This window comes from Leptonychotes weddellii, chromosome 5 (genome assembly GCF_054177405.1).
Source record: "Leptonychotes weddellii isolate Sample4059 chromosome 5, ASM5417740v2, whole genome shotgun sequence".
Classification (NCBI taxonomy): domain Eukaryota; kingdom Metazoa; phylum Chordata; class Mammalia; order Carnivora; family Phocidae; genus Leptonychotes; species Leptonychotes weddellii.
In genome coordinates this window covers 113,279,459-113,293,514 of record NC_138373.1, presented here as the reverse complement: position 1 = coordinate 113,293,514, position 14,056 = coordinate 113,279,459, and the positions used below count along the sequence as shown (strand labels likewise).

General features: G+C 40.6%; 1 protein-coding gene across 1 annotated transcript in view; it reads left to right on the top strand.

The window, feature by feature from the left end:
- Nucleotides 1-1,253: 1,253 nt before the first annotated feature.
- Nucleotides 1,254-14,056, top strand: part of WIF1 (Wnt inhibitory factor 1) — a 67,777-nt gene continuing 54,974 nt past the window's right edge. The window contains exons 1-2 of the mRNA XM_006731925.3: nt 1,254-1,730; nt 2,223-2,362. Coding sequence (XP_006731988.1) covers nt 1,583-1,730; nt 2,223-2,362 — 288 coding nt within the window. The 5' untranslated portion in view covers nt 1,254-1,582. The remainder of the gene's footprint in view (nt 1,731-2,222; nt 2,363-14,056) is intronic.

Sequence of the window (14,056 nt, the reverse complement as noted above, 5' to 3'; positions counted from 1 at the left end):
TTTAAAGTACTTATAAAGTTTGACATTTCAAGTTCAAATCAGTCATAATTAGACATCTTGTCTAATTACTTTTAAAGATCAACAGTTGTAAAGTCGAAAATATTTCATAATTGGAAATACATATTTTGTTCTTTTTAGTAACTTCTCGTGACCTAACATTTATTTAACTAAATGCATGCACCAGTTCGGCTTCTCGTCTGTTGTTTCTGTTTGTTTTCCCCTCTTGAGGTGTCCACTACTCTACAAAGGACTGAGTGAAACACCACACCCTAGACACTTGATCCTTGGGCATTTGTCACAGCATCTGGGTGCTAAAGAACAAAGAGAAGTAAACAACCCTTTTCTGAGTCTGAAATCTAAATTTTTTTTGAGGTTTTTTTTTTTTTTTTAACCTTTTGCTTCCGTTTTCTTTGCGCAGCCAAGGGATTAGGCAGGGGGCAAGTTAAATCCCTTCTGCTGGGGTCGGGTGGCTATGTTCGGCTGTAGCCCACTGCCAGCCCACTACTCTTCGCATAGACAAGGCCAGAGCCTTGGTCCTGCCCCCAAGCGCCTGTGATTTCAGTACCAGTACCCCAAGTTTCTGGAAACCTCGGCAAATACTAAGAGCCCTATCCCCGACAGGGTCAGGTACGCCTGCCATCCAGCGTCCAGGGAACTCTTCCCGGCGCTGCCGGGTGGGCAGGGAGAAGAGCCTCCCCAACTGTGAAAGCACCCTCTTTGCTGCCTGACAAGTGCGGAGTGGAAGCCCTGCGCCCCGAGCCAAGCCCAGCGCCTGCCATCAAGGGCACCCCTGGACGGCGGGTCGGGTTTTACACGGATGGCAACGCGCCAAGTTATCAGCGTCGAGCGGCTCAGAAAGGAATGGTAGCGGCGGGAAGGGAGAAGTGGAGGAATATGCGCCTTCCTTCGGCACCGGCATGGGGATGGAACTCGTTGCCGTCGTCGTCGTCACCCTCATTATCATGACTGTCCTCGGCGCTTAATCAAGGCGTGCGTGTCAGCCCTCCCCGTTTCCCTCAGGCCCTGCCTCGCCAAGCAGGAGGCAGAGGCGAGTGACGTCCCAGGGGCCCCACTCGACGCCCCTCTCCGCAACCGCCTACACCACGCGCCCCCTTCGCGCGCGCTCGCATCCGCGCCCCGCGGCGTGGACGCGGCCTCCGAGGGTCCCGCGCCGCCCGCGCGCGCCCCCTAGCGCCCCCCAGTGGCGGCCACCTGCGCCTCGCCACTCCTCGCTCGCACCTCGTTCGCGCGCCCTCCCTTCCCGCTCTTCCCCTCCCGCGGTATTTAACCCTGGGGCTGTTGGCCTCGCCGTGCGTGCTGGCATCTCCTGCTTTGCCAGTCTTGCGTCTCCGCCGCCCCTCTCCCTCCCGCGCCCCCTCCGCCTCCCCGCCGGCGCCCGCTCTCCCCTCCCACCTCCTCTGGCTCTCGCGGGCTCTCTCGCACCGGAGCCTGGAGGCGGCACGCCGGGCCGTCTAAGCGCGCATAGCTTTGGCTGAGGGAGGACTGACCGGCCGCAGGTTGGGTAGGTGAGGCAGAAGGAGGCTCAGCGGCGAGAGCCACCGGGAGGGCGGTCCGGAGGAGCATGGCCCCGAGAAGCGCCTTCCCTGGCGCCGCGCTCCGGCTGTGGAGCATCCTCCCGTGCCTGCTGGTGCTGCGGGCGGAGGTCGGGCAGCCGCGGGAGGAAAGCCTGTACCTCTGGATCGATGCTCACCAGGCGAGAGTGCTCATAGGTAAGGCTCCCGCGCCCACTACCTTCCCCTCCCTACCTGTGTCTTCGCTCTCTCCAGCGCTTCTGTTAAAGGAGAGATGCATGCATTTAAGTATGTTTTTACAACTTAATTTCCAAGGAAGGTTGCTCCCCTCCACCTTTTAATCAGCTATTTTCCACCTGAAAGCGTATGAACTTCTGTCTCCAGAAACCTGAGCTGATCTAGTGTTCTGATCATGCTGTTGCTAGTTTCTACAACCCTATGTTCTAGAGTGAACCCAGCGCTTGTTAGCACCCGGTGACTCCCTGTGCACTCCCTTTCCTGAAAGTATGTGTCTGTTGGCGCTGTTCTTATCACATACAGAGGAAAATTAGTTGGTACCCAGACAGGTGCTTTGTGTATAGAAATGGCCCATACCAATTCTTTAGTGTTCTTTTTAAGTGCGTTTTCTGGTTTGGATTCTTTTAAGTCTGCCTAGTTTGATGGTTTTGTTTATTATTATTTTTTAAACAGGATTTGAAGAAGATATCTTGATTGTTTCTGAGGGGAAAATGGCTCCTTTTACACATGATTTCAGAAAAGCACAACAGAGAATGCCAGCTATTCCTGTCAGTATCCATTCCATGAATTTCACCTGGCAAGCTGCAGGGCAGGTAAGTACTGATAACCAGAAAGGGTGGAGAAAATTACCTTTTAATATTTCCACCGCCTGATGGCAGGTAGAAGTAATACTGCGTAGTGTGTAGGCTGGTACATTTTTACAACTTTGAAGAGTGATTTCTCAGGTGAGTTCCAAAGCAAATAAAGAATTAACTCCTGTTTATTTAAACGTGTCACATAAACTAAAGATTCCCAAAAGAAAAAGGTAAGCAGTGTTCCTAAGCTTGCTATTTTGATATGACTCCATGTCTTAAGGCTGCTGGAGACAAATACCAACATCACTTCTTTCTATGATCATTGACATTAAAATTTAACATAATATCTATGCCAGAATAAAATATGTAAAACATATGGGGGAAAAAAACACAAAAAAACATAATATCTAAAAGATTCTTTGCCATAGTATATACCAACCACTTTTGACATTATTTATACTCTACAACAAAATTTAAAACCTATAAATATTGACATTGTGCATTTGAAAAAATTTTTGAATGTTATTCACTGGAACAGTGTAAATGCTACATAGGTCTGGTTGAAGTTCACAACTTCAAAAAGTGTAAGAACATGTGTAAAATATTGCAGGCTATTGATATTTTAAGTACCATTTAAAATACTTTCATATGGAAAAAGAAAACTACAATATATTTTTATGAAGGACTATTCCTTTTATTTTTTAGTACATTACCATCCTTTGTATGTTACCTTTTGTACAGTTCCAGTAATACATAAATGACCTCCAGTTTTGGAAAGAAAGGGAGGATAAATATTATATAAGTTTAATTTCTTTTGTGCAGTTGGAGAATTTACTCTAGAGGACAAAGGGTAAGTAATAAATTCTTTTGCTCTTTAGTTGGTAAAATGTGTCCACTATGAAAATCATTGTAATTATAATTAAAATCACATTTTCAGGTCTTTTTTTATTCTAAATTTACTTAAATGGTTATTTTCATGAAGAATGTGATCCAGAAAACACTTTATAAAAAGTAATTATTTTGAATTGAAAAGCCACTTTGGGTCCCTCTAATTATCTGTTATATTTTGGGTGTGACCATGACCATTTTAAATGTCTTTTTTCCCTCAGGTCTGTTCTCTCATTTTTTTTTCTAAAATAAACCAAATCTAGACCCATCAACACTTCCATTGTTGTAAAAAAAAAAAAAAAAAAAAGAAATAGATGTTTTGGATCCACCAGAGTTCCTAACAGGAAGGTCATCTATTCTAATACCCCCATTTGGTAGATAAGTTCACTGAGGCTCCTATTGCTCTAAAGAGATTATTCTTTAGATATATCTCTAAAGAGATTATAATTCCCTCTTCATACTTTATGGACAATTAATTTTGGAATAGTGCAAAATCAGTAATAAAGCAATGAATGGCCTTTTACCATCTCCTTTCTTTTCACCTGAATCTATCTGTGTTTGACTACTTGGCAGAGGAGATCAGTATTAATTCTGTAGTTTTAAAAAGGATATTTTCTTTACCTATACTTTTATGAATTTATAAGAACCCTTAGACGATAGCTTAACTTACACCCCCTTCCTGGCTGAAAGGGTTTGGTAACTGTAGGAGAAGCAGAAAATGTCAACAGTTCTCATTTATTTATTTTTCATATGCATTTGTCTTCTGGAGAATGGAATTTGAAGCAAAGGCTTAAATGCTATGTCATCTCCCCTGTCGCTTTATAGCATAGTGCATGTTTGCAAGCACTGACATACTGTGGAGTACAAAATGAATTGCGAGTCAATCTCAGGAATGTCCCTTGTAAAGGATTAGAGAAGATATTGGAGCTAGTGTGGAGATGAAGCTTCTAGCATCTTTCTTTTGTTTAGGTGTTGATCGCCCTTGTGGATTATCTCATTACACAAGACAATGTTAGCACCTCAGTTCAGTTATCTTGCTCTTTATGCTCGGCCTGCTCTGGATAGGTTACCACAGGTAACTTCATGAACTCTGGTGTCTGTTTTAATTAGTTGGGAGGGTAAGTGAGGCAGGCAGGATCTACACAATGCTTAATAGCGGGACATTGAAAAATATTATTTAAATTTTACTTATTTTACTCAATAAAGTTATGTGACTCCAGCAGGATAATTTTTGAAGTGCATGGAAATTTTGAAGATGAGAAAAATAATCACTTCAATACCAATTAAGTATTTTGAAAGGCATCTCTGGCTAAAGCCAAACCACATCAAAACATCTACATGGAAAATGAAAAGTTCATTCCATTATCTAGTTATTTCATCCAAATAATATCAAACATTTAGGATTTCAACACAAGCAAAAACACACAGCTGATTAACAAAATTTTAAACTTAATATTAAAGTGTTTTGGCAACACGTGGAGAAAGTTAAACTAACTTTAGGATTGAAGACCTAGAGGCAGTAGGTGTTATCTCCTTCCAATAAATTATTAGTCCATTAACCCAAAGTATTCTTGGGGCCATTTGAAATAACTTTTATGTTCTACTTCAAACAAGTGCAGATAAAAATTACAGTGAGATTCATTTCCCCACATCAAGTAAGAGTGTTTTGAGTATGTGAAGAACGGTGCCTGCTTGTATGTAGCTGATGCCCTGTTAGGCTTTTTGCAAGACTATTTGATTCTGATAGCAAAAAGCTTGATAGACATCCTTTAACTAGGAAATTTTACTTCCAGAAATTCATCCCAAGGAAATAATTATGGATATTAATAAAAATTTAGGTGCAAGACTGTTCTTCATTGTGCTATTTATAAAAGTAAACATGGGTAGAACTTAGAGTTCCAGTGATAGTGGCAGGAGAATGCAATGAAGCATTAATAAGAGTATTCTAGACATCAAAAAAAGAATATTCTAGACATCTACTCACTGCCATAGAAAGATATTCATGATAGATTAGGTCAACAGAATAGGTATATTCTGTTTGATTCCATTACAAAATATGTAGGCAGTCATAGGAATAAACATCTGATGTATCAGAGGTTTTTAATTGATAGGGAGCTAGGAAGCATTTTGAACACATTTATGTTCCTTACATATTGGTAAATATTGCACTCAATACACTGTATCTTCAGCCTGTAACCTCTGATTCTCCAAGATGTCAACATTAGTTACATCTGTGTATATTATGTTTTTATTTTTGGGCAATGAGTGTGTATTGATTTGTAATTTCAAAACTGTTTTACATTAAATGTATGCAAAGCACTATACTTTAGAGTTTAAACTTGCATGATGTTCTACATTATAAATAATTTACTTATACTTATTACCCAGTATCATTTTTACAGCATAAATCATTCAACAAAATGGTAAAACAAATGGTTTTCATGACTGATCGTAACTACGGAGCCCAAATAATTCACTAATGCTTATCTGATTCTCACCAGATTCTTTCAAGATCCCTAAAAATCTGCCTAGGAAGGCTTTCCTATCTGAAACCAGATGACCTGACCTCTTTCACTGAAATCCTCATTTTCCATAGAAAACCCTGTCTCTACTCTATCTCCCATTTAAAATACTCATTTTCTGACATGCCCCTTCTCAAGGCCTTTAGATCAGAGAAGAATTTCTATTAAAGAGGTTTAGGCTTAAGGGATTTTTAGTAATTAAGGGAAAATACTCTTTATTGCTGTATATAACTTTTAATAGTTGATATTTTTCAATGAGGCATTCCTTATTCTAATTTTTCTCTAAATTTGGGACAGGTAGGGGCCATGAGTTACCATTTTGGTTTTCTAAATGATGCACTAATTAAACATTTTATTTGGAAAATAACCCTTTCTAAAACTAATGGCTTTCAAATAAAACTTTAATGAGAAGTTTTGTTAGACAAATCTGAATTCTAATATAAGGACACCGCTGCTGATTTCCATATGAACCAATTTGGTTCAAGGCCAAAATTTTTTGTTTATATAGACCATTTAAATAGATTTTTATTTATAAAGATCATATAGACTTGATTTTAGTAACTGTAATATAATCTATCACCTGCATATAGATGCTAAGGTACTATGAATCTAGTACCCAGTTAATTGGGCATCTCTTTTTATGTTGGCTTTTTTTTTTTTTTAAGCAGTGGTGATGGATTTATGCTGAGCCATTTGTACTAGTTTTCCAAACTTCTTATGACCAAATGCCTGGATTTCTGAGATGGTTGGCAAGGGTTGGGGTGAAATTGGTGTGTATGGAATAGAAATTCTCTGGGTAAAGATAATCAGCCAGTATTAACTTCCACCCCACCACGTGGATTACCAAGCAAGCTCTAACCATTTGTAACAACAGGTCCAGATTTTAAAGTAAGCTTGTTTTCATGTATGGTGGTCACAATTCTTATAACCACTGGAAGTCAGTGATAGAGCCTCATTTGTCTCAATTGCAGGATGTTTAAAAACAAAACTGAAAAGTGTCATTGTGGATACAGGAAAGGAAGAGGAGAATTTTGTCTGGTGCCCTGGGAAGTGGGTGGTCACATGTATATTTGAGAAGAATTGATTATTGAGTTAAAGTGCAGAAACATGCTCCTTTGTGTTATGTATCACCATACATAATGGTATGTAACATAAAATACTACATATACTGAAGATGCAGTGTCTCGAGTGCAATATTTATCAATATGTAAGGAACATAAATGTGTTCTTAACCCTTCCTAGCTCCCTATCAACTAAAACACTTCTTGAATGATTTCAAACTGCCAGAAATAAGAACAATAATAACACAAGATCAAGTATAAGAGAAGCTCAAGAACTTTGCCGGGAGAGTGGTGTCCTCGTGAATGATTCCAGTCTGTAGCACCCAAATTCAGCTTTAAAATGAGGAAGGTCCAGTTGGCAAAAAGAAAAGTCAAAAACAGATCATTTTCCTGAAAACGGACTCATATTTTTGTGAATTTTTTTAAAAAGTGGCATCATTCTACTGACATGTTTCCGTAATATGAACTAGATAATCCAATTCTGTCATAATCCAACTCTGTCATTTAAGTGCCCCTAAAGCTCCAGGTAGCTTGTTTTTGCAGTATAGTGTTTGATATGATGTCCCACTGGTCCCATTAAACTGGCAGTCTGCAGTGTGCAGTCTCCAATTTCCCACTGGACTAGTTGAGGAAAGGAGACCTGTATGAAAACGTTTCTTTCCTTCTTTTCTCCCCTGACAAAAATGAAAGAAAGGTAATAGAGAAGTGAATTTTAATTCAAGTACTTCCTCTCCCTCTTCAAAGGAACTGCCAAATACCCTTAACCATCTTCTTCTAATTCCGTAAGTTATGGTAACACTGATTATTATTTAAGTCCCTTAATGTGTACTGTCTGCATTTTTTCCTAATGGAGTTATGATGGTTTGGGTAGTTACAACCCAAGTGGTTGCATACTTTCATACTCCTGGGGTTGGCCATCATACCTTTGCAGTGGTTTTATGTCACCAAATGGAGGAAATGCCTCAGTTTTTGACCCCTGGTCCATGGTTTCAAAGTGGGAATGTGAATATGTTTACATTCTGTGGGCATGATTTTTTTAAAGAAGGTACTCATATCAAAAACACAGCTTTAAACTTTTAATGTTTAGATTCTGCTATGCTGTGGTATTTTGCATTGTGGTGTTATGGACATGCCACTAGGGATCAAAGAGTAATTCTGCAGAGAGCCCATTTCATTTAGCAAAGCAGGCATGTGCCAGCCATCTGTTCTATCTGCTGATAGAAAACAGCAGTAAGTTTCTCAAACTTTTGCCAGAAAAAAAAAAAAAGCCTTTATTGCTTAGAGGAGATGAGTTACAAGGTACCTTGTAAGCCACATGTGGTTCTATGGTGATTTACATGGCCCAAATGTAAACTCTTCTATGTCTTCCGTACACGGTGGTATAGAGGCATGTAAACAAGCCCTTCACCGCTACCCTCTGTGTTTATTCCTGACTTTAAAATGCTTGCAGAAATAAAAGTCTTTTAAATTGTTGTGGTGAAGTGGAAAGGAATGATATTCAATAAAGCATTTTGTCTTGGATTAAACTCATTTCATGTCAATGTCCCTGATGTGTTGTGAGAGGAAAAGTTTGGGGATTAAGAGTTTAGTGAAAATGTTCTTCATCCTGTAGCTGGATCTCTGGAGGAGACATTGGCAAGTCAAAACTTCTTTTGCTGCAATAATTTAGCCAATATGCCCCATTTGCCAGCCTGGGAGTAACTTGGTTACATTGCTGTGAACCCTTCTTGGATGGGGGGTCATTCTCCCCTGCAGTGTTTCTCTGCCTCAAGCACTCAGTCAATCAACAAACATGGACACTGAGTCATAGAGCACACAAAGAGGAATAAGCATGGTCCCTGCCCTCAGGAAGCTAATAGTCTAGGAAGCAAATATTCATCATACTCATCCAAATGAGTTAGAAAGTATAGGATTGGTTGAGAGCACAAAAAAGACCACTCTTTTCCCTGCCTGGAGGAACGAGACAGGGGAGCTCTTCACTGATCTCACTGAGCAGGTGATGTCTGAATTAATTCCTGAAGGATGTGGAAGCATTCATCAGATCAGCAAGGGAGGAAAAGTACCTTCCAAGTGGAGAGCTCAGGATGTTCAAGTGCGTGGAGGTCTTAAAGGGGAAGGCATGTTCTAGGTGATCATGAGGGGCCTCGTATCCCATCTGAGAGGTTATGGAAATTCAGTGAAGGGGACGTCAAGGTCAAATAATGGAGAAGCGTTCTGAGGGAGGAGAAGAAGGTAGAAACAATTCAGGGAGATTTCTCTCTTCTCTGCTGTGAAAACAATAGACTCAACATTTTGCAGGTTTGTCCCAGGGATATATTAAGTAAATCTTTGGTTTATGTGTTGGGTGGACAGTGGCTTTTCTACAATCATCAATTAGCTCTTCTTTCTTATTAAACTTTCAGAAAACTTTGTAATGGTTAGTCTCAGCTCCAGGTTAAATCATCTTTGGCAATTAAGGTATGGAACTATTAAAAAATCACATTTTGTGAGTGCATAGAACTTCTAAAAAAATCAATTTAATTTTCTAATAGAACTAGAACTTTGAATTTAATGTAAAAAGAAGCTTAAAAAGGAAAATAATATGTTGATTTGTGAAAGAATTGATTTAGCATCTATTTTCCACTCCCATACCTTTTTAAGTATCATAAAAGTACAACAAAGGTATAGAAATTACACTTGGCAGGGGATGCTTCCTTCTGTTTACATGATGAAAAGTGGACACTGGACATAGATGTATTTAAAATAAGCCTGCTTCTTCAAGTATTAGACTTCTGAAACTTACTAGTTAAAACTTGAAAGTCAGGGGCTCCCAGGTGGCTCAGTCAGTTAGGCATCCGACTCTTGATTTCATCTCAGGTCATGATCTCAAGGTCGTGGAATCGAGCCCTGTATAGGGCTACATAATCAGTGGGGAGACTGCTTGAGATCCTCTCTCTCTGCGCCTACTCTCCCCTCCAAGAAACACACACACACACACACACGCACACTCACACACTTTCTCTCTCTCAAACAAAATAAATCTTAAAAAAAAAAAAAAACAACCCTTCTAAAGTCATAGGACAACTTCTGTTCTCTTTTTTTCTCAGACATGTGGATTTTGTCTTCTTTTTGAATTTGATAGGTAAATGTGATTAAAGAGTCTTGAAAATTGTCAGGCATCCTTTGAAATGCATTTATCTGAATCAAACTCATAGAGCAACTATGTCTTGTGTGAGCCTGAGACAGGACAGATTCAGGATTGACTTCTTAGCTGACAATATGAGGAAGGGCCTGAACATAGTTCTTGCTTGAAGGCTCTTCGCCAGAACACAGATCATGTCCTGGGGAGGCAAAACATGATTAGGGACCAATTGTCTGCCCTTGAGAAAATTAGAAGCTAACTGGAGAGGCAGATATGTACAAACAGATCATCCTAGTAATTGCTGGGAAGTGGTACTGTGGCGGCACTAGGACATTCTCGGCTTATAGCGAGAGCACAGAGTACAAGTGACTCCAGAGCTGAGTCTGACTATTGAGTTAGCCAAGCAAGACTGTGGAAGAGGGATGTTTTTTAGGAAAAGGAAACAGCTTAAGGCAAGGTATAGAGGCCAGAAAGACATTATCTGGGAACCAATACTTTGGTGTGGCTGGCGTGTATGTGTAAGTAGGAAGTAAAGAGGTGGACAGGGGCTAAGTCCTAGGGGACCTTGCCCAGTATGGTAGTGCGTCTGGGATTTACTCTACAGACAGTGTGGGGTCAGTCTATGAAAAAGTATAAAGCAGAGGACAGTAGTGTCAGAGTCATGTATTTAGATCCTTGTGTCGGGTGATGGAAGATAGTTTTGAAGGGGCTTGACTGCAAGGAGAGAAATCAAGGATAATAGGATACAAGATCAGGGATGAAGAAAAGAGAAAAATGGATTAGGGAAACATTTAGGAGATAAAAATCCAAAAATCTTGGTGTGCTAGGAATAAAGAGCATCTCATCTCCTCCACTGTCTGCTTCATTAACTTGGCAGTAGCCCTGTTAGCCTTTCTGTCCCCTACCCCCAAGCTCATCCTTCCTGCCCCAGGGCCTTTGCACATGAAGTTGTCTCTGCCTAGAATTCACTCCTGCTAGATTTCTGTGTGGCTTGCTCACTCATTTCCCCCAGGGACGATCAAATGTCACCTCCTCTAACAGCTTTTCCCTGCCTCTCCTCTATAAAACAACCACCACCACCCTCATTATTCTTGAGTCTCCTTCTCTGCTGTTCATTTTTATGGCCCTTAGAATAATGATTATACCTGACTATATTTGATTTTAATTGTTCAACCCTCCCATTCAATGTAAGCTCCTGAGAACAAGGACTTTGTCTTGTTCACCATGTAACTACTCCAGGTCCTAGGACAGTTTCTGACACACAATAAGCAGTCGATAACTATTTGTTGAATGAATTAATACATAAGGTAGATCCCATTATTATTCCCATTCAATAGGTAAGGTGACCGAGGCACAGAGGAGCAAGAGAAACATAGGTAGTAAGTGGCAGAGCTGGAATTCAAACCTAGACAGTGGGGATTCAGAGCCCTTGCTCTGATAAGTGCTAAATAGAGGTATGATCACAGAGTGGGAACACAGAGGGGGCAACAGCTAACTTTGGCTGAGGAAGGAGGGGAAGGCTTTGCCAGAGAAGACACAACAATCGAATTGGGACTTGAAGCTGTTTAATCAGCTGAGACAGGAGTCGGGTGTGTAGGAAGGAGGGCTATCACAGGCAGAGGCAAAGGATCTGTGCAAGTGCATTCTGGGAGAGGCTAATGGTGCCCTAGACAGGGGCTGGATGTATGTATGCAAGGGAAATATTGGAGGTCAGGGCCGGGGGAGGGGGGCAGTATGTGTGTGTGTGAGGAGATGAGGCTGGATGTTTGGGAAGGGCCAGAAGGAGAAACAGTAAAACCCATGGAAAGGTCACTTAACCTAATTCTTTTATCTATAAGAAAAGCAGTTTCGATTACCTCTAAATGTCTTCCAAATTCTAAAATATTATGATTCTATCTCTTAAGTGAAATATCTTCAATCATTTAACATTAATGGTAATACTTTCATTCAAATTGCAATACCTGTCTCTGTTTTTTTAAATCAAGGCAGAAAGATTCTTCCTCCAAAATTGTCTTATTTGTTGTCAAATTTAAAAAGGTTCATCTCAGAATACTCATGTATTTATTGTATGTCGATGATAATAGTCAATACTTGCGTAACACATACTCTTGGCCGGTCACTTTGCCATATACTCTCTCATCAGATCTTCACAGAAGGCCTGAGGTAGGCACTAGTATTGTCCTCAGTTTATAAATGAGGAAACTAGGGCACAAGGAAGTCAAAATATTTGCCTAAGACCATGCAGTATATATGTTTATATACATCAGAGATCTTCCTGTGATAACTTCTGCAATGTCTTCTCATTCAAAAAAACAACAATTCAAAGAATATTCATCAAAGCTTACTATGTGTTAGGTTCTGAGAATACAAATTTTAATTGATCTAACTGCGTTCTAGGAATTCACCAGCTGGTGGTGAAGACTGTGGCATATAAGGCAATAATTGTGTTGAGTTCTCAGGGCCCACATGTGCAGTTGGATGGGATTTCTTTTGTTGCACAAGGTAACCTGACCAAAGTGGCAAATTCAACCTGCCTGAGTTGAAATCTAGCTCATTTCACTTGTCAATTCTGATAGCATGCCACAGAGCCACCTCTGTCCAGAGAGGACGCCTCTACCTAATTTGCACAGAGCCTTCATATGGGCTAGGTGGCCCTCATTAAATGCCCTAAGAGAAGTGCTATGGGAGCATAAAGCCAGAGGGTTTTGCCATTGATCAGGTAAATTTACAATTACTTATATTCTGAAGAAGATATCCCAGAAGAGGTAACACCTAACCTGGGTCATGAAAAATGTTCAGTAGGCAGAGAGTGGCCAAGACAGGTGGGGCCGGACTAGGTGTTCTGTGTATACTGAGTGACCCATAGGAAAGTACACAGGATTATGAATCATTGGTGTAGTTGGAGAAGGACTATCAGTCCCAGAAAGCTCTGGAAGATTATGATTTCTGTATGCCATAGTTGACTTATCTTATGGAAAATAGGGAGCATGATAATGTAGATGGTAATGTCATGTCTGCATGAAAGAGAACTTTGGTGGCAGGGGAAGGGTAGATGCTGGGGTGCCTGGCTGAGGACTAGGAACCAATTTGGAAGTTATTTAAGACATTACCAGGTGACAAGAGTGTGAAAGAAGGTGGGCAGTGGGGAGAGGGAGGAAGGAGCAGATTCCGGAGATGTCAGTATAATTGACACGTGGGTGTTATGGAAATGAGGGACTAGAGGATGACTCCCAAGATGGATGGACAGATGGTTGGATAGTTACGTCTTAACTGAGAAATTAATTACAGGAGCAAGAGCAGAACAGTTTGAGGTACAAAAGCAGTGGGGTCCATTTGGAAATGCTTGAACATGAATTTTCTGCTGAACATTCAGATGGCAGAGTCTGGTATGAATTTGAAAACTTGAGTCTAGAGCGAAGATATGAAATGTAAAATAGAAAGACTGATTTTGGACATTTGGGGTTTTTCTTCTGTACCTCCCTCTCTTCCTTCCTTGTTTTGACCTCAACTTGATAAATATTTGAGGACCTACCTAATGCCAAAGCTTGTGCTGAATGCTAAATATATATATCTATATATATATAAATTGTATATGAAGATTGCCCTCAAGGAGATCAAGCTTTCCCTCAGTCTAATGTGACAACAGAGATGAACAAAACAACAAGAATGCAATATTAAATGTGTTATAATTGCAAAATGAACAAGGTGCATAACTCTGTTGGGAGAGTTATGAATTAATCTACATAGGGTTCCTGGTGTTCTTCAGGGTGTAGCCTGAAACCTGTAAAACTAATATATGCATACTTGGAACAATTTCTCTGCTCACCTTCATGGCCTTTATGTACTTGACATAGTTGGGCCTCATGTATTCTGCCTCCTACTTGCCATTGTTACCATTATTTTTTGGAAATGAATATGCCAAATGTCGCTATAACACTAGGTGACAGAGAAAGTCATCTCTCCAGAATTAAGCGTCTAGAACTACCTTGAGGAAACAGTCTGTGTGGGCTGAAGATAGGCCTGAATAAACCTCTGCCATAGGGTTTGTTAGGATGCCTCGTTCACAAGGGCTATTCAGTATTAGTCATGCATGCACCACCGGGGGGGGGGGGGGGGGGGG